The sequence below is a fragment of the Carcharhinus amblyrhynchos genome, chromosome 13 (assembly GCF_965287045.1).
Source record: "Carcharhinus amblyrhynchos chromosome 13, sCarAmb.v2.hapA, whole genome shotgun sequence".
Classification (NCBI taxonomy): Eukaryota; Metazoa; Chordata; class Chondrichthyes; order Carcharhiniformes; family Carcharhinidae; genus Carcharhinus; species Carcharhinus amblyrhynchos.
The window spans coordinates 55,948,677-55,966,837 of record NC_137336.1 but is presented as its reverse complement, the minus strand read 5'-3'; the positions used below and the strand labels follow the sequence as shown (position 1 = coordinate 55,966,837).

The 18,161-nt window shown below is 42.9% G+C and overlaps 1 protein-coding gene across 3 annotated transcripts in view; it reads right to left on the bottom strand.

Annotated features, from left to right (window-relative positions):
* The window catches only part of dbn1 (drebrin 1), a 218,756-nt gene that overhangs the window by 24,079 nt on the left and 176,516 nt on the right, over positions 1-18,161 (bottom strand). For all 3 annotated transcript variants that reach the window (XM_080201122.1, XM_080201121.1, XM_080201123.1), the window contains exons 4-10: positions 16,659-16,733; positions 13,980-14,129; positions 11,203-11,280; positions 8,506-8,657; positions 6,418-6,478; positions 3,999-4,082; positions 1,986-2,100 (exon numbers count right to left, since the gene is read on the bottom strand). In XM_080201122.1, coding sequence (XP_080057248.1) covers positions 1,986-2,100; positions 3,999-4,082; positions 6,418-6,478; positions 8,506-8,657; positions 11,203-11,280; positions 13,980-14,129; positions 16,659-16,733 — 715 coding nt within the window. The remainder of the gene's footprint in view (positions 1-1,985; positions 2,101-3,998; positions 4,083-6,417; positions 6,479-8,505; positions 8,658-11,202; positions 11,281-13,979; positions 14,130-16,658; positions 16,734-18,161) is intronic.

The window sequence follows — 18,161 nt, the reverse complement described above, 5'->3', positions numbered from 1 at the left end:
ACCAGGTTGGAAACATAATTTTAGATGCTGATTTTTTATGCCTGATGTTGCTCCTGGCATGCTTTCCCACTCTTTTCATTTAACCAGGGTTGATCCCTTGGTTTGAAGGTTACGGTAGAGTGAGAGATGTGCGAGACCTCAAGGTTTTAAACTGTGGGAGAATACAATTCTGCTGCCTCTGATGGCCCACAGCACCTCACAGATGTCCAGTTTTGTGCTGCTGGATATGGTTAGAGTCTATCTTACTTAGCATGGTCCTCCTGTTGTATAACATGATGGAGGGTAACCTCAACATTAAGACCAGACTTTATCTCCACAGGGACTGGGTGGTGGCTGTATCAACCAAAATTGGTAGAACAGGTCAGATATGCAGAGTAGTACATTGTTGATGGCAGTATGCAGGTTGTTAACAGAAAAAGAGTCTTACACCTCTGAGAGCAGCATTGGGAAGACAAGTATCAGGCTAAATTTTGTGAATACTACACTGGTAAGAGCAACATTGGAAAGGTTGTTGCTGCATTGCACATTAAAAATCTGACATTGCCAATAGCAGCTCTGGGGATTTCACAGAGCTGATACTAGTGGTAGGGAGGTTATAGGGAGCAGGAATATTTGCTGATCAATTATTCTCCAAGATGTTCTTTCATCTAGACTGCTTAAAAAGGTTTGACAGGGTCAACCAAATGAGTATCTTGAATGGCATCAACTCAGCAGCATCTGTTTTAACTAACAAGCCTTAGGATTGTTATAACATCAACCCGTTTTTGTTTAGTTGGAGAGATATGATCATTAAACAAAACCGTACATGTGATCCTTCCTCACATTCCCCCACCCACTGCCCCAGTGAAGTACAAAGGGCAGACTTGATAAGATTTAATGACATCATTAAGCATTTTGTACCCATTTATTTTCATGGTCCAAGCATCTTCTTCTCTCCAAATGTTTCCATTACTCTAGGTAATAATACAGAAATGTGACTTTGTTTAATGAAGAGATGAAACCCCAAGTATCTAAATACGGAGAGGAATGAGTAGAATAGGTAGGATCTTCAGAAAGTGCTGAATGAGTTCTGTTTCTGCTTCAGTCCATATCTCTGCAGCAAGAAGCTATTTATACAGTGGAGCCCTGTTCATTGGTAAATACACTTTTAAATTAACTGATCAATTGCACTGAAGAAATATCCTGATTTACAATTACATTTTGTGGAGAAAGGCTCTAGGAACATTCAAAATGAAGACATTTTGTGCTCTTCAAATATTAGTAGGACTTCCCAAACATCATTTGACTTGTCTATTAATGACTCAAGTTCAACAAGTTATTATCCAACATAACTAGGCATGGCTCAATTCTCTTCAACCATGTCACCTGGCATAACTGAATACAACTTTACCCCATTCCTGTTTACTTTATTTGAGACAACTGAATGCTCTCCTACCCAACTCCTCTGTCCTTCCTCATCTGATATGGCAGGCTTTGTCCCATACATTTCCATCTGTTGTCACTCATTCCATCACCTACTGTTCTGTCTAGCAAGATTCTTATCACTTTACATAATTCCAGCCCAAATCATTCAGCATGATTGATCGTTTATTCCATTCCATGCATTGGTAATTTCATATACTCCCCCATCAATTTGACTGATTGAACTGATCAGATGTTGCTCCCTGGCTCCCACAGAATATTTATCAACTGGTTCAGGTACCATATGAAAAACTTTAATTACATGAGGATTAATGGTTTACTAGCAGCATTTACATTAGGCTGCTTGGCTTACATCCTGCAGTTCATGACCTGATCAGGATCATTCCATCAAGCCTCTAAACAGGCTGTAACATTTTACCCTCTGACATGGATTTGATGACAAAAGAGAGCAGGACCATTAACTCTGCCATTTTGATGGAAGGAATTTTCATGGCGAATGAGAGGCCTAAGGGGAAGTAAGGGGTTGGAGGTGTTGAAATGGGAATTAACATGGACTTTCCTACCTGGTCTTTGGCCTGAAAAATGTGCAGTCTCAAAACTTGTTGTCATGGCTCGTTCCCGCTGCTTAAAGAATTCCCTAGGATTTCCATCCCGCAGTGCAATAAGAGCCGCAGCTTCCTGTTGATTGAAAGATATGTGAGAAAAACAGGCCATGTCAAACTGAAGAGGTTTGATATCTTTACAACAGTTTCAGCATGTTATAAACATGGTCGCAAAATCAGATTTAATTTTTGCTTTAGTTAAGCATCTTTCCTAATTTTGTTCATAATTTCATTGAACACCATCCTATCCAAAGACTTCTCTGTCAGGTTATCTAAATGTCAAATCTGACTGTGTGTGGAGTTTGCACATTCTCCTCGTGTCTGCGTGGGTTGCCTCCAGTTTCCTCCCACAGTCCAAAGATGTGTGGGTTAGGTTGATTGGCCATGCTAAAAATTGCCCCTTAGAGTCCTGGAATGCATAGGTTAGAGGGATTAGTGGGTAAATATGGAGAGATATGGGGGTAGGACCTAGGTGGGATTATGTTTGGTGCAGACTCGATGGGCCAAATGGTCTCTTTCTGCACTGTAGGGTTTCTATCTTTGTATGATTCTAAGACGAGCTGAACCAAATGTTCTGCAGCATGTTTTGAGCTAATGGTGCCATGATCCTTGTACATATGGCGAAGGGGTGGGCTGAAATTCGTTATGACATAAACAGCAGAAATGCTTGTTTCTTCCCATTCTCAATGATCAAAATTGGAACGCATTGCTTTGAAGTAACATCATTACTCAACTATTAATATGGAGGAAAAGAGCAGTAATTCTATTTCATTTAATCACAGGTTGATTCTAGAATCCCTACAGTGCAGAAGGAGGCCCATCGAGTCTGCACTGACCATAATCCCACCCAGGCCCTATTCCCATAATCCCACATACTTATCCTGCGAATCCCCTGACACTAGGGTCAATTTAGCATGGCCAATCAACCTAACCCGCACATCTTTGGACTATGGGAGCAAACCGGAGCACTTGGAGGAAACCTACGCAGACACGAGGAGAACATGCAAACTCCACACAGACTCAAGGCCGAAATTGAACCCGGGTTCCTGGCGCTGTGAGGTAGCAGTGCTAACCACGATGCCACCATGCCACCCCTGTGCTCGGGGCTTCTTGTTCTTTAAATGTACTATAAATGTTTCCTATAACTTTTGCAATTCAGCTTCAAATACCAAGAATGCTCAGTAACACTAAACACAAAAAAAGACACTGACAGATGGCTGGATTTAAAGGGGTGCCATAGGCCCCAACTGCTCCTCCCTGGCTAAAATGTCAGGGTGGGGGAACCTGTCCCACGATCCTGATGGCTGGCCTTAGCCATTTAATACAGCGAACAGTGTTAAATAGTTGGGGGCAGGACAGTTGCCCCCTCTCAGGTGGAAGACATGCCTTAGAAAACCACAGCCAACTGGATAGTTGGCTGTAATGGAAGGGATGTAATTATGCTGCGATATATTTCCACAGCACACTAGAGCCATGCAACCTGAGACAAAGAACCAAAGGTCCCAGAATTCAGAGTTTGCCAAGGCTAAAGCAGGGAAATGTTCATCGAAAAACGAGTTTGACCCCATTTCTGCTAATATCTAGTCATAGCCTTCTTTATGCAGTTATATAGCGAAGGCAACTGGATTGAAACTGACAGGATTTTGGATGATGAAGATTATCCATCCAATCCTGTCTCTTCCAGGGATATCACTGCAGAAACAATGTGCACACAAAAAGCACTCAGTTCACTAATTTGTATTGGGGGGAATTCAAGGTTGGACACAAGACAAAACTCGATTCAATGCCAAACTTTGTCCCATCTGCCTGAATGACACTGCAGAAGTTTCCATCAGATCTGTGAATTTCTGTAAAATCTTCCAATAATGTCATCTGTCACTATATGGAGTTACAGCTCAGAATTGCAATAATTTCAGAAGAAAATGTTTCTGTCTATCCCCTATCACCACATTTTGATTTTTATTAAAGGCTTACCGCTGCTTTCTCAGCAGAATCGCTGATCTTGGACCCTTTGTTGTCTTCATCCTCGTTCTCCTCCATTCCCTCTTTCTGCATTTCCTATTTCAAAATGAACATGGTTAGAATTAAGCACTTTTTTAATGATTCACCACAGGCTCACACTGAGCTTATCAATTGCCATTTTGAATCTGAATGAACAGAGACAGATGAAGCAGGGCTTAATGACTACAACAATGGGGTACATAAAATATGCTAAAAAATAAACAAATTTGAACATATTATTCAAATCCATTAAATTAAACAAATGATGTAAAGTGCAAAATGTAAAGGATCTGGCAGATCAGGTGAGAACAGCAGGAGATCTGAGAGCAGAACAAGATTAAAGGAGCAGCTGAGGATGTGGGGTGAGGGAGAAAGCATTGCAAGAACAAATCTACAAAATTAAAGAATGACCTAATGGGATATCAATAAGATGACTGGTTGTTTGGTGAGCCCTGGAGATAAGCAGCATGTACTTGGAGGAGTCCAGGGCAGAACTGAGTAAGTGTGAGCATCAGAGAGAGATTCTTTTTTTTTAAAGCATATCTGGGATGTGGGGGTTGTTGGCTAGGCCTGATTTATTGCCCATCCCTAATTGGCACAAATGCCAAGCAATGACCAATCTGAGACAATCTAACCACCACATCTTGACATTCAAGGGTGTTACCCTCATTGAATTCCCCCCTCCCCCATCCGTCAACATCCTTGGGATTACCATTGACCAGAAGATCAACTGGACTTACGAAATAGCAGTTTAGGGGGTTGGAATACTGTGGTGAATAACTCACCTCCTGACTCTCCAAAACCTTGTGCTGAAGGGCCTCACCTCCACTGTGTAATTCTATGATTCTATGATGATAGTGGGCAATTTTAATTATTCTAATATAGACTGGGATAACAGTGTAATTGTTTAAACAGCATAAAAAGCATTATGAACCTTCGTAAGGCATATGGACTAATGAACCAGATGTGTTCTTAATAATCATCAATGATAGTTGTCATGGTCACCATTGTGGAGACTAGCTTTGTGGTCAATATTTATTAATTGGTTTATTAAATTCCAACATCTGGAGTATTGTGTCAAATTCTGAGCACCAGAATGTAAAGGCTTTACAGAGGGTGCAGAAAATATATATACTTTTATTATTCATGGATGTGGACATCACTTGCTGGGCCAACATTTATTCTCCATCCCCAACTGCCCTTGAATTGAGAAGCTTGCTATGCCATTCTGAGTTAACTACACTTTGAGTCTGGGTTCACATGTAGAATGGCATATTTCCTTCACCAAAGAGATATCAGTGAACCAGATGGAGTTTTACAATAATCGACAATGGTTTCAAGGTCATCATTCAACTTATAATTCCAAATTTTATTGAATTTGAATTTCACCACCTGAAGGGTTTAGATTTGAACCTGAGTTCCCAAAGAATCTACCATGGGTCTCTGAATTATTAGTGATAACACCTCTGCCTCACCTGATGGTAGAGGAGAAGCATATCACGACAACAAATCATATAATCACTGAATGGTTACAGCACAGAAGGAAACTATTTGGTCTGTTCATTAATAACCTTTAGGGAAGGAAATCTGCCATCCTTTACTGGTCTAGCTTCGCCTACATGTGACTCCTGAGTCAGACTCAGAAATGTGATCGTCTCCCACTGCTTTCTGAAATTGCCTAGTAAGTCACTCAGTTCTAGGGATGGGCAAAAAGTGTTTCCCTTGACAGCAACACCCACACAGCGTGAGAAGAACAAATACATACTGAATTTTATACCGCACAGCAATACTAAATGCTTTTGCATACTGAAATCTATTTGCATACTGAAAACTAAATGAAATGCAATGAAGAAACAAGGTGAAACATTTATTGTAGAAAGAAGTGGAAAGCATTTTTCTTTCATGCGTACTTGCTCTGTATAACTTTGTCCTTGAATTTTCTTTAGACCAACTCACAATTGTTCTGAAGTTTATTTCTTAAAATGATTATAACAATTACGTACAGAAAAAACAGTAGTTTTGGATGTTAAAAGTTGGCCAGATCTGGGATGTCTCTGATGTACAGAAGATATTTACCAATCCCCATAACACGGGCCACCAGTCTGATTAATGGGCCTCTAGAATTTAGGCTGGTAAGTGACATACATTTCTCACTGCAAAATCGTGCTCAAACTCTACAATAACAGAAATATATGGGGCAGTGGTGGCACTGGGTTTTTTATGACTGGGGTAAATGCCAGTCAGTCAGCATAGGGCTGTACTTATTCGGAGATCTTGGTTAACTGGTTAATTCCCCTATTTCTTTTCTGCTTCAAGGGGAGATATAATGACATGCCACACAGCCACTCAGTTATTTGGAATATCTAGAGTGAGAAGTAGAAGCTTCACTGACCTTGTTGTTTGGCTTTGATGCAATTTCGATTTCATCAACTTCCAGGCTTTGCAATTTCTTCCTAAAATTAAAGAAAAGCGCACACATGAGAAGTAAAAGTAAAAGACAACACCAGTGGTAAGACCAGGAAAAGAGATGACAGCATGAAACTGAGCTTCTTCCCACCCCATCACAGATACAAACCCCCTCCACACTAATGCTTTATTCTGAAACCCAGCTCAGACTGTTGATTTGCTCATGGCTGACAATTCTGCTTTCAATCCGTTATAAATGGTGAAAGCCCTGAAAAACAGAGTCTTCAAAACTATAAAAGAAACCAACCCACATTCGGTGGATTAACACTACAGGTTCCAGGAAAATTGGGCAAACATAGCAAAAACCCATCATTACCTACTAATCACTAACATGTGAATTAGAGATGAGCAAATGGCATATTATTCTTGAAGGAGATAGGAAAACAATAGAAGACAGATCCTGCACACATTTTGTTCCAGCATGCAAAGGCAGAATTCTCTGAATACAGCTAATGTGCCAGTCCTATTTTATTATATAACTACTGTATTCTAAAGAGATATAAAAATAGATTGTAGCTCCAACAATATTTATAAGAGAAATAGATTATTTCTTTTACCTGTCACAAGCAAAGTAGTTTTCCATATGAATAGATAAATAGTTTTCAAAGGACCTGAGACGATTTGCAAAAGTATCAATAGGGAAATGATAACATCAATTTTACATAATGTGTGGTAAAAATTTGGAATGCACTGCCTGAGAGGATGATGGATACAGATTCAGTAATAGTCTACAAAAGGGAATTGGATAAATGCTTAAGTAGTGGATTCAGGCAGTCTGGGAGGCCGGAATTGATCCATGCCATGACTATCTTTTCAAATGTCAGAGCCACCAGGCGATAGTCGTTCAGGCACACTGTCTGGCTTTTCTTTGGTACAGGGATGATAGTCATCTTCTTGAAGCAGACAGGGACCTCAGATTGATGTAAAGATGTCTGTGATATCTTTGGAAAAACTCTCCTTTGAAATCTTCTCCCACCACATAGGAGATGTACTGGTTTTGCTTTATATCACCCACGGTTGGATCATAGAACCCTACAATGCAGAAAGAGGCCCTTCGGCCCATCAAGCCCACACTGAACACAATGCCATCCAGGCCCTATCCCCGCATCCCTACACATTATACCCACTAACCAACTCATCCCTGGATACTAAGGGGCAATTTCTTAGCGTGATCAGTCAACCTAACCCACACATCTTTGGACTGTGGGAGGAAACCAGAGTACCTGGAGGAAACCCATGCAGACATGAGGAGAATGTGCAAACTCCACACAGACAGTGACCCGAGCCAGGAATCGAACCCAGGACCCTGGAGCTGTGAAGCAGCAGTGCTAACCACTGTGCTACCATGCCACCCCAGTGGTTTGGAGTGACCACCTGAACAATTATTCAATTGAGATCCCACACTGAGCACTCTACCTCTGGCATGCCTTGTATGTGCAAATTTAAGCAAAATGTAAAAAGGCTTAAAGAATACTTCATATTTGGAAGTACAAAGTTGTTCAGATAGATGCCCGGTATCATTCACATAGAGTAACTACCAAAATTATAGGAGTGTGGGGTTTCGTCTAGTCAATAAAAAAATGTATTTTCCAAAGTGAAAGTTTTCTAATCACTGAGAGCATTTATTTTCAACTTTAGGGAAAAAAAATTCTAGCAATTTGTCACTAGATGATGTCACAAAACTCACAATGGAAAGACAAGGATCCTAGCACATGTTAAAACAAAATATACCAGCCTTGTAATCATGACATGCTGTTACTCTTTGTACTTTTCAAGAACTCTGATTTCTGTAATTCTTACTGAACAAGAGCCTCTGATATCTACCAGCACCCATCACATTAAATAGAAAATGCCATTTTGAAATTAGTTTTACTGTGTGAAATTGCTTCAACACCGGGAACCAGAAATCTGTGCAACCATTCATCATCTTTCCACAATACTCTGCCCAATAAGCAAATTTCCATTCATCACTGCTCCATCCAGTCACAGCATGCTGCCTAAATATTAAGCATACCTTTCTTCTTCTATCTGTTTCTCTCGTTCTCTGTATCTTTGCTCTCTATTTTCTTGTTCTTTCTTCTCTTGTTCCATTCTCTCTTTCTCAAATTTTTCTCTTTCTTCGATCAATTTCTTACGTTCCTCTTCTTTCCTCAGCTCTTCCTCTCTCTAAAACACAAATCACACATTAGATTGGAATTGACATTGCAGTGGTTTAAGTGAAGAGGGACAACGGCACATGCATGGCGCATGCTTCGATGTACAAAATGGGGCCACTGGATTCTTAGCAAGTGCAGTGCATTGACTGGGTTCAGTTTACTGCTGCTGTTCCCATATTACCTTTTCAGCTAGATAATCAGAATAAATTGGGGATTTGTCTCTGATCTCCCAGATACACCAGGAGGAAAAACTTAGCAGCACTAAAACAGAGGGCAAACATCAATCATAGTAAAGCCACATTTACATTTTCTGTAATCTGTCTGAAAGGCTTAAATGGTATCACTGAAAGATTTCCTTAATCCAGCGAGATTGGCTGTCACCTTCAAAAGATTAAAAATACTAAAACTAAACAGAGCTCAACAGTGGAAATAATTAAAGCGAATTTTAGTTGATTGGGACAAGGATGATAGACTGAAATTAGAGATATCCATGATTTCAATAATGTGAAGGGAGAAAGAATTACGGTCCAAGTAACCTAAGGAGATTACAATGCTGAGAAAAGGAGAGAGGGTATGGTCAGTTTATAAGCACCAATGCACAGGCAGAGAGGGTCGGTAAAGTAGAGACAAGTGACTTGAAAAATTACAGGTATTTCAGCCAATGGGGAAACTCCGGTTATTTTGGAAGTTTATTAGGAAGTGTGAGAGATGGCAAGAAACAGCTGTTCTAGTTTCCCAGTTAATGAAGGCCTTTCTAACTATTAAATAGGGTGCTAACATTATTCATGGAACCAGACTGCTATACTAATCTGGGTTTCCCAAATAATAACAACATATTTAGCTCAGGTTTGTCCAACCATTTTGCATGGATTCCACATTTCCATACACACACACACACACACACACACACACACACACACACACACACACACACACACACACACACCAGGTCCTGTGGTCTCCCCCGTCCACCTGGCCCAGCAGCCTCTCTCACTCTTTGGGCATCTTAGCACCTTCTCTCTCCTTGGGTGCTACACTCTCTCTCTCCCCCTGCATGCTGCAATCTCTCTCTCTCTCCCACTGCACGCTGCAGTCTCTCTCTCCCCCTGCACGCTGCAGTCTCTCACTCCCCCTGCACGCTGTAGTCTCTCGCTCCCCCTGCACGCTGCAGTCTCTCTCTCCCCCTGCACGCTGCAGTCTCTCTCTCCCCCTGCACGCTGCAGTCTCTCGCTCCCCCTGCACGCTGCAGTCTCTCTCTCCCCCTGCACGCTGCAGTCTCTCGCTCCCCCTGCACGCTGCAGTCTCTCTCTCCCCCTGCACGCTGCAGTCTCTCTCTCCCCCTGCACGCTGCAGTCTCTCACTCCCCCTGCACGCTGTAGTCTCTCTCTCCCCCTGCACGCTGCAGTCTCTCGCTCCCCCTGCACGCTGCAGTCTCTCTCTCCCCCTGCACGCTGCAGTCTCTCTCTCCCCCTGCACGCTACAGTCTCTCTCTCCCCCTGCACGCTGCAGTCTCTCTCTCCCCCTGCACGCTGCAATCTCTCTCTCCCCCTGCACGCTGCAGTCTCTCTCTCCCCCTGCACACTGCAGTCTCTCCCTCCCCCTGCACGCTGCAGTCTCTCTCTCCCCCTGCACGCTGCAGTCTCTCTCTCCCCCTGCACGCTACAGTCTCTCTCTCCCCCTGCACGCTGCAGTCTCTCTCTCCCCCTGCACGCTGCAATCTCTCTCTCCCCCTGCACGCTGCAGTCTCTCGCTCCCCCTGCACGCTGCAATCTCTCTCTCCCCCTGCACGCTGCAGTCTCTCTCTCCCCCTGCACGCTGCAATCTCTCTCTCCCCCTGCACGCTGCAGTCTCTCTCTCCCCCTGCACGCTGCAGTCTCTCTCTCCCCCTGCACGCTGCAGTCTCTCTCTCCCCCTGCACGCTGCAGTCTCTCTCTCCCCCTGCACGCTGCAGTCTCTCTCTCCCCCTGCACGCTGCAGTCTCTCTCTCCCCCTGCACGCTGCAGTCTCTCGCTCCCCCTGCACGCTGCAGTCTCTCTCTCCCCCTGCACGCTGCAGTCTGTCCCTCCCCCTGCACGCTGCAGTCTCTCCCTCCCCCTGCACGCTGCGGTCTCTCTCTCCCCCTGCACGCTGCAGTCTCTCTCTCCCCCTGCACGCTGCAGTCTCTCTCTCCCCCTGCACGCTGCAGTCTCTCTCTCCCCCTGCACGCTGCAGTCTCTCTCTCCCCCTGCACGCTGCGGTCTCTCTCTCCCCCTGCACGCTACAGTCTCTCTCCCTACTGTGTGCTGCAGCCTTAGGTTGGACTCTAACCTGGTGTTGTGAGACTGCATTCAGGGCCATCCAGACCAGGTCAGCAAAACTGCTCATTAAAATATTGCTCCCTGCTAGTAGACTTCGAGTGACATTCTACACATTCCTCATTCTAGGAATGTCTTGCTGAAAGATCATTGTGTAGGAGTAGTGTAATTAAGAATCTGCATTGTTCTTTTCAAAACTGAAATTCTTGCACGGTTGGCAAAGCCTCACGATTTTCAGTTGGTGACAATGAGGAGTTGTACCTTTGCCTGTGCCCAGAACAATTCTCGGTTGATTCGCTTCATTTCAATCGCAGCATTGGTCTTCTGGTATGTCGTGCCCTGCAACGTGAACATTATCAAAGAAAAACATCGGTTGGTATTGGAAGAAAGTGTTGCTGTGGAATAACTAGTGAAACTTTTGACGAATTTCCCTTTGTAATTTACAGCAAAAAAGAATGAATCAGTCAGTCATATCCATGGGTGTTTGAAGTGCAGAGGGAAAATAGAGACTAAGCATCTCTGGTTCCATAATCTTTGTAGTTAAATTCAAGCAGAATCATAACAATTTTGTATCTTCAATCAGGTAACCTGAATACTGACACAACTGTACTGATGTGTGCCTTAAGAGTGAGTAAATGAAACATTATTGTTAGAGTTTCTGTACCAACTGTTCCAAAATGGAAAAAACCTAATTTTGTTACTCTGGCTGGAATTTTGGAATTTTATGTTCCCACTCCGGAGGCAAGCTGGTAGTTGTGGGGCTGCCTGCTCACTCGGGTGTAATAGAAGTAATCAATGTCTGGTCCGCGAAACAATGCCTCCTAGATCACAGAATGTTAACAGGGCACTCAATACAATCCAAAAACACATTAAAGATTCTTCAACACTAAAACTTACAAAGCCCTATTTGCGTATGTACCAGACTACATACATAAGCAAACAAGGTGATAAAAGCCCTATTTGCGTACATAAACAAAGGTATACGTGCCAAACTGCACAAGCAAGTAAATAAAGGTGATGCACAGTAACTCACGTAATCGCGTGAAGTACTCGGGAACAGCGCGTGAACACTCTCAGGACTGTCACTGATTGGATATCAGAGCAGAGGAATGAGCCTGATCAACTCATTCCTCAGCCTTTAAAAAGGGGGATTCCCATTGTCTCGGTGGACGCTCAACCGTGGGATAAGCGCTCATCGCCCGGTCGTTATCGGGACAACGTGTTGGTCCTTCACCGAGACTGAAATGGGCTCCCCAGTTGTTGGAAGGATGAAGGCACAGTCCTGATGGTAAATATACGTAACTCTTCTTCTTAATACCGTCTGTAGACTGTAATTGCAGCTGTTCTTCTTTTTGAGTGTTTAATACTGTATGTATAATGTAATTGTATACCATAGATAAATAAGGATAGATAAGTAAGGATAAATAAAGGTACGAAGTGTGAACCTAATCTTGTTGTATACCGAATCATTCTCTCACTCTCTTGAGTCTCCTGCAAAATTATAACTTTCGTACCATAACATCGGGAAAGAGGTCTTTCCTGATTCGGCATCTTGTGGCCCAGCGGAAAGGGCCAACTCCACTTGAAAACACTCCCCCCAGCCTCTCGATCACTATCCCTCTCTGCTTGACTGGGCCCGGTGAGTACACCCCACTGACCAGTTTCTGCAGCCTCCATTGCCACAGCGGCGTCCTGGGACTAAACAGCTGCTGGCCCATTGATTGGCTGGCAGCTCTTGAAGGTAAGACATTTCACACCCATGGGACAGAAGCCACAAAGCTCAGGCAACTAATTGCCTGAGCCACGTTAACAGGCACCATGACTCAAGGGCTAGCAGAGATGGGGTTGGCCCTGGTTTTTCAGCCAGTCAATGGGACTACTGCCTCAGCATTATATCCTGGCCTATACTTCCAATTACATCATGATCCCTTCGCTACCTATTCCATATATCTATATAGAATTCTATTTTTTCAATAAGCATCACCTAAGTTTGCCACATTTCAGGGCAAATACCAGACCCATCCCCACATCTATTAAATCTTCCAATATATATCCATTCTCAATTCCTCTAAAAAGTGACCACCTTAAGCCTTCTTATTCTTACCAAGCTCCCAATATCTGTTGGCTATATGCAGCAAAATACATATATGCTGCTATTTTACTCTGATGTCCCACAATCTGCCTGCTCCATGTTAGTTTAAATATGATGACAATCGGTTTATACATTAATCTGTTTCACAAAATTGAAACATTTGAGTGAATACCTTCTTTCAATGTTTGCTGTCTTTAACTGCAAAATAGTTCAGAAGGTAATTGCTGTCTTCTTCCCTGGGCATCCACTACTTCCCTTGCTGCTCTCCAGCATCTAGTTATGATCAGACATTGTGGGCTGAATTTTTAGGCCCCTTGACATCAGGAATGGGAGCACATGAAATCAGTCAGTCTTGGGACACCTTACCTGGCACCGGCCATTTCCAGAGGACTAGAAGGGCATCTGCCCCCACAATATGGGCATGCAATTTGGTACATTAACAGCCCTTTCATAGATAGTTTTGGAGGCCAACTGGCATTTTCCAGCCAGCCTCCAGTTTTCCAATGTGACAGGAGGAAGGGGGCAGTGTGGGTGTGCAGTGGGGGCAGATGGGCACCGAATGGAAGTCCGGGATGTCAGTGCGCCTGGAAGGCCTGGAGGCTTTCCCTACCTCCCCAGATAGGAGTTCAGCCAAAAGACCACCTTTTATAGGAATGCCCCCTTCATCCACCCACAGTGGCTGCTTTTTGCATATTTTTCAATTAAAACTTTGAAAAAGAAATAGCTGAGAGGGCACTTTCTTCAAGCAACCAACCCCCCCCCCACCTCCCCTCCACCATCATCTCTAATTGGATAGGAAACCCATTCACATGAAAATTAAGGGTTCATCCACATGCAAATCTTAACTTTAATTAATTTCTCCCAGGTTGAGTCTCTGACCTGAAAACGACCCCTGCTATTTTTCCTCCCTCTGTGGTGTAAGTTTAGTCCTCTGTCTTCTACTCACCACTGGGGGCAACAACTCATCGTCCTCTTTCAGGTGAAGACGGCGCAAAACCGGGCTCGAAATGTGCATTGTGCCATTGGTCAGCTTCTGACGAATAGCAGTCGAGTCTACATCCTCAGGGCTGCTGGCATTAACAATAACATTTGCCCCCTGTTTGGAGATAGGAAGAGAGAGAAGGGAAAACGGTGATGAATATATGCACATTTTTAATGTGTTTTTTCAAAGTAAAGGCACTCACCTTGTGTTTCCATAGAAACATAGAAGATAGGAACAGGAGGAGGCTATTTGGCCCTTTGAACCTGCTCTGCCATTCACCACGATCATGGCTGATCAGCCAACTTAATAGCCCCCTGTTTCTTCCCCATAACCTTTGAAACCATTCACCTCAAGTGCTACATCTGGCTGCCTCTTGAATACATTCAATGTTTTGGCATTGACTACTTCCTGTGGTAATGAATTCCACAGGTTCACCACTCTTTGGGTGAAGAAATGGCTCCTCATCTGTATCCTAAATGGTCCACCCCAAATCCTCAGACTGTGACACCTAGTTCTGGACACTCCCGCCACCCAGAACATCCTCCCTGTCGAGACCTGTTAGAATTTTGTAAGTTGCTTTGAGATCCTTCCTCTTTTGTCTGAACTTCAGCAAAAACAGTCCTAACCTAGTCAATCTCTCCTCAAACATCAGTCCCGCCATCCCTCGAATCAGCCCTGGAATTCTCTCCTTTTATCCTTCCTTTCCTGAATGTGCTGATTTTTGCTGGGCAACGTTAGCAGCCTATATATACTTTACCCAAATAGACAGTCTTCACATGCAAGTCTTGTCAACGAGTGGGTTATTTCATACAGAGAATATTGCAGTAGTGTCTTGACATTAATATTGATGCAGTTTAACAGAGATCACTGCATAACAAATGGAAACTGTCAAATCCAATGATTTTCATATCATTTGACAGTATCTGCTTTCAACTGCTTTCATTTAATGTCAACTGCTCTCAATTGCAATCATTTTGCTATCATTTGATATCACTTACACTCACAAGCAATCATTTAGCTGTCATTTTCACACAGAACCAAACTTGCAATGTCAAATGATAATTGTCAACTGACACAGAGTCATTCATTTGCCATCCTAAACTGATCATAATGAAATGTGATTACATATAGCCAATTTTTTTCCATGTCCCAGATGATTGTGCACGCTGTGTGTAGGGTCACACTGACTCACCCACCCCACCAATCTCTCTAACCCTTCCTCTCTTTTCCATCCCTCACACCACACCCCTTATTCCTCTTCCCAAACCCTGTTCATTCCTTTTCACCTTCCTCCATTTCTCCTTTCCTCATCCAGTCATGAATGGATCTCCTGGATTCTGAGACTGATATGAATTAAGAATTGATGGGGACCATGTGTGCTCTCAAGCGTTTTGTTTAAAGCGGAACAATTTTTATGTACTAACTGAATTTAATAATTAAGTTCCACGCATTTTTTATTGCAGGTTGCTGAGCTTGTGGGATAGCTTTGAGTACATGGGGATAGCTTTCAGCACATGGGGATAGCTTTGAGCGTGCTGGGATAGCAGTGAGTACGCTGGGATAGGTTTGAATGCACTGGGATAGCTTTGAGGTGTGGAGATAGCTCTGAGGTGCAGGAATAGTTTTGAGGCATGGAGATAGCTTTAAGGCGCAAAGTTAGCTTTCAGCATGCTATCAAATTTGATATCAAAATTCATTTCAAATTAGAACTACTGATGTCAAATTGTAATCAAGAGCATTGAGTATATATGAAAGCCAAAATTATGTTAAAATTTTCAGGCAGGCTGGAATCATAGCTGATTCCAAATCCACAGCATCCCTACCAATTCTTCACTAAGCCAATTCCCAGGAGGGGGAGGAACTGAGGAGGGGTCATGCCTGCATAGTATGGTGGGGATGATGTCTCTCATTACTGAAGAGGTGGTGGAGCTTCCTGGATCCACTGGGTCCAACACACCAGGTGTATGGTTGTGAGGATCTAAAGTCCATCCAGTGCAGATTCTGCTGAGGAGTTGGGTGAATAATGGAAGGGAATTGACCTGGACTCCAAGCCTGCTAATCAGATGGAAAATAAGTTATCTGAATATTAAGTGGGTTTCTGTCTGCTCTGGCTAGGAGCCCGACTGAGGCTGGCACTGTTGACTGGGAGCATCAGAACATGTTCAGTGACCAGCAAGATTCCTTTTCCAGCCAACACTCAATTCTCTGGGCCATTGCTGGGAGCTAGCAGGCCCAGAGAATCCCCCTCCCCATCTTCAAAAATATTTTTATTGGCCAACCAATCTGAAGGTTTCCAAGTCTTTGATGATTAAATGGCAGTTTCATTTCATTGGACAAATTACATCTTGAACACCCAGTCAATAATCAGGACAAATGAGATGCTCTTACATTTAGTGCTTCTGTAATTTCAGTATTGTGGTGTATACATCTTATTGGACTATAGGGGCCGATTTAGCAATGGGCAGTAGGTGAACAGACTTTGGTCTCTTTCTACCCAAACTACAAAAGCAGAACATGTAAAAATGCCCTAGTTCCTGAACTAAATAATTTGTGCAGTATATTTCCACGGCCAACAACTGAGTTAAATATGGGACAATTTATTTTCATACAACAAAGGATGGTCTGAAATACCAGCACACTCACCTGAAAGAAGTCTGCAATTGTGGGCACGTGACTAGCACATGTACATTTCCGATGGTCATCGACATCTTCACCAACCTAAGGAACAAAGGAAAAGAACAGAAACCCCACTAGCGCTATCTTTTCACCAAGATTTGTAACTTCATTTGAAGCAGGAGTTTAAAAGGAGTTCATTTCTGAGCTCCTTCTTACACCACATGCATTTCTTCAAGAAATCTGCAGAAGTTCAGGAAACTAAAACAGGGATTGTTTTTGGGAGTGTACAGGGAACATCTCGTCATACCTGGATGTTGAGGAGCTTCAACATCGATTACCTTTGCGAATGTATGGGAACAACAGTTCCTCATGCGGATTTGACTGGCAAAGGGTTCAGCTATTTGGAAAAAGAGAATTATTTCTGTGCCCACCAACTAATCAGCGGCAGCCCTTTGCTAAGCTAGCTTCAGACCTTAGTCATGTGCTCATTATTAAAAAGTTAAATGGACAGAAAGAAACAAGAAATAAATATTAACAAATGAAAAACATTTTAAAAACAGGAAAAAGATACACTTATTTAACTCCATTTGACTAACCCCAATTTCAGCTTTGTGAGTGTGTAGCAGTATTCTCAGTCATAGGGTGTTAGAGATTCCTTCTTAAGATTCTCTACATAGTCAGTTTCTACTCTCAAGCATTATTTTGGGGAAGCTTACGAAATAGTATTTCTAAAGATATGATAGTTGGTCATATAGCTACTCTGTCTTACAAGGGAGTTAATGTCATAGGGAGGCCTTAAATTTGAGTCAAGAAAATGGGAGAATTAATGAAAGATTTTGTTTTATTAAATGATGAAGCAGGTAGAGAGACAACACTCCATTGAACTACTGAGTGTACTATTGACAGGCCTATAACTTACTGCATGAAGGTTGCACTACACACTTTCCCAAAGCAGGAGACACACTGAACACTGCTGCAAAACAGGCAAAAGCTAAATTCACTGGACGGCAACCCTTTAAATTCTAATTTGTTCTTGAGTTTATCACACTGGCATCAACAATGGCAGATTCTGTTTGAGCATTTTGTTTGCAAGTAATCAATCACTACAGCATGGCAATGGCATTAGAGGAGGTCAGACTCAGTGCCAGTGATCTCAGCACAGAGATTCTGAGCTACGCTGTGGCTGACATACGCTGAATGAAAACCAGAGCAAATTAGAGAGCCTTCCTATTCCTTGAGTGAGCTTCAATGGTTGAGGGGAGAAAAACCATGCACTTGACTCTATATGCAGACAAAGAGCACTCATGACTTCTAACAGAGAAGCTAGTCAAAATGACTGCAGGGGAAATACTCAGAAAATGTAAAATTATATAATTCTGTTCAAATATCCAGTTACGTCTCCAACAACCATACTCAACCACTGAATAACGTGCATCTGCATAGCATTCTGAACACAAAAATAATGCTAAATGGTGATTCACAGAGGTATAAGGAAACTAAAAAATTACACTCCAAGCCAATGAGTTAAAG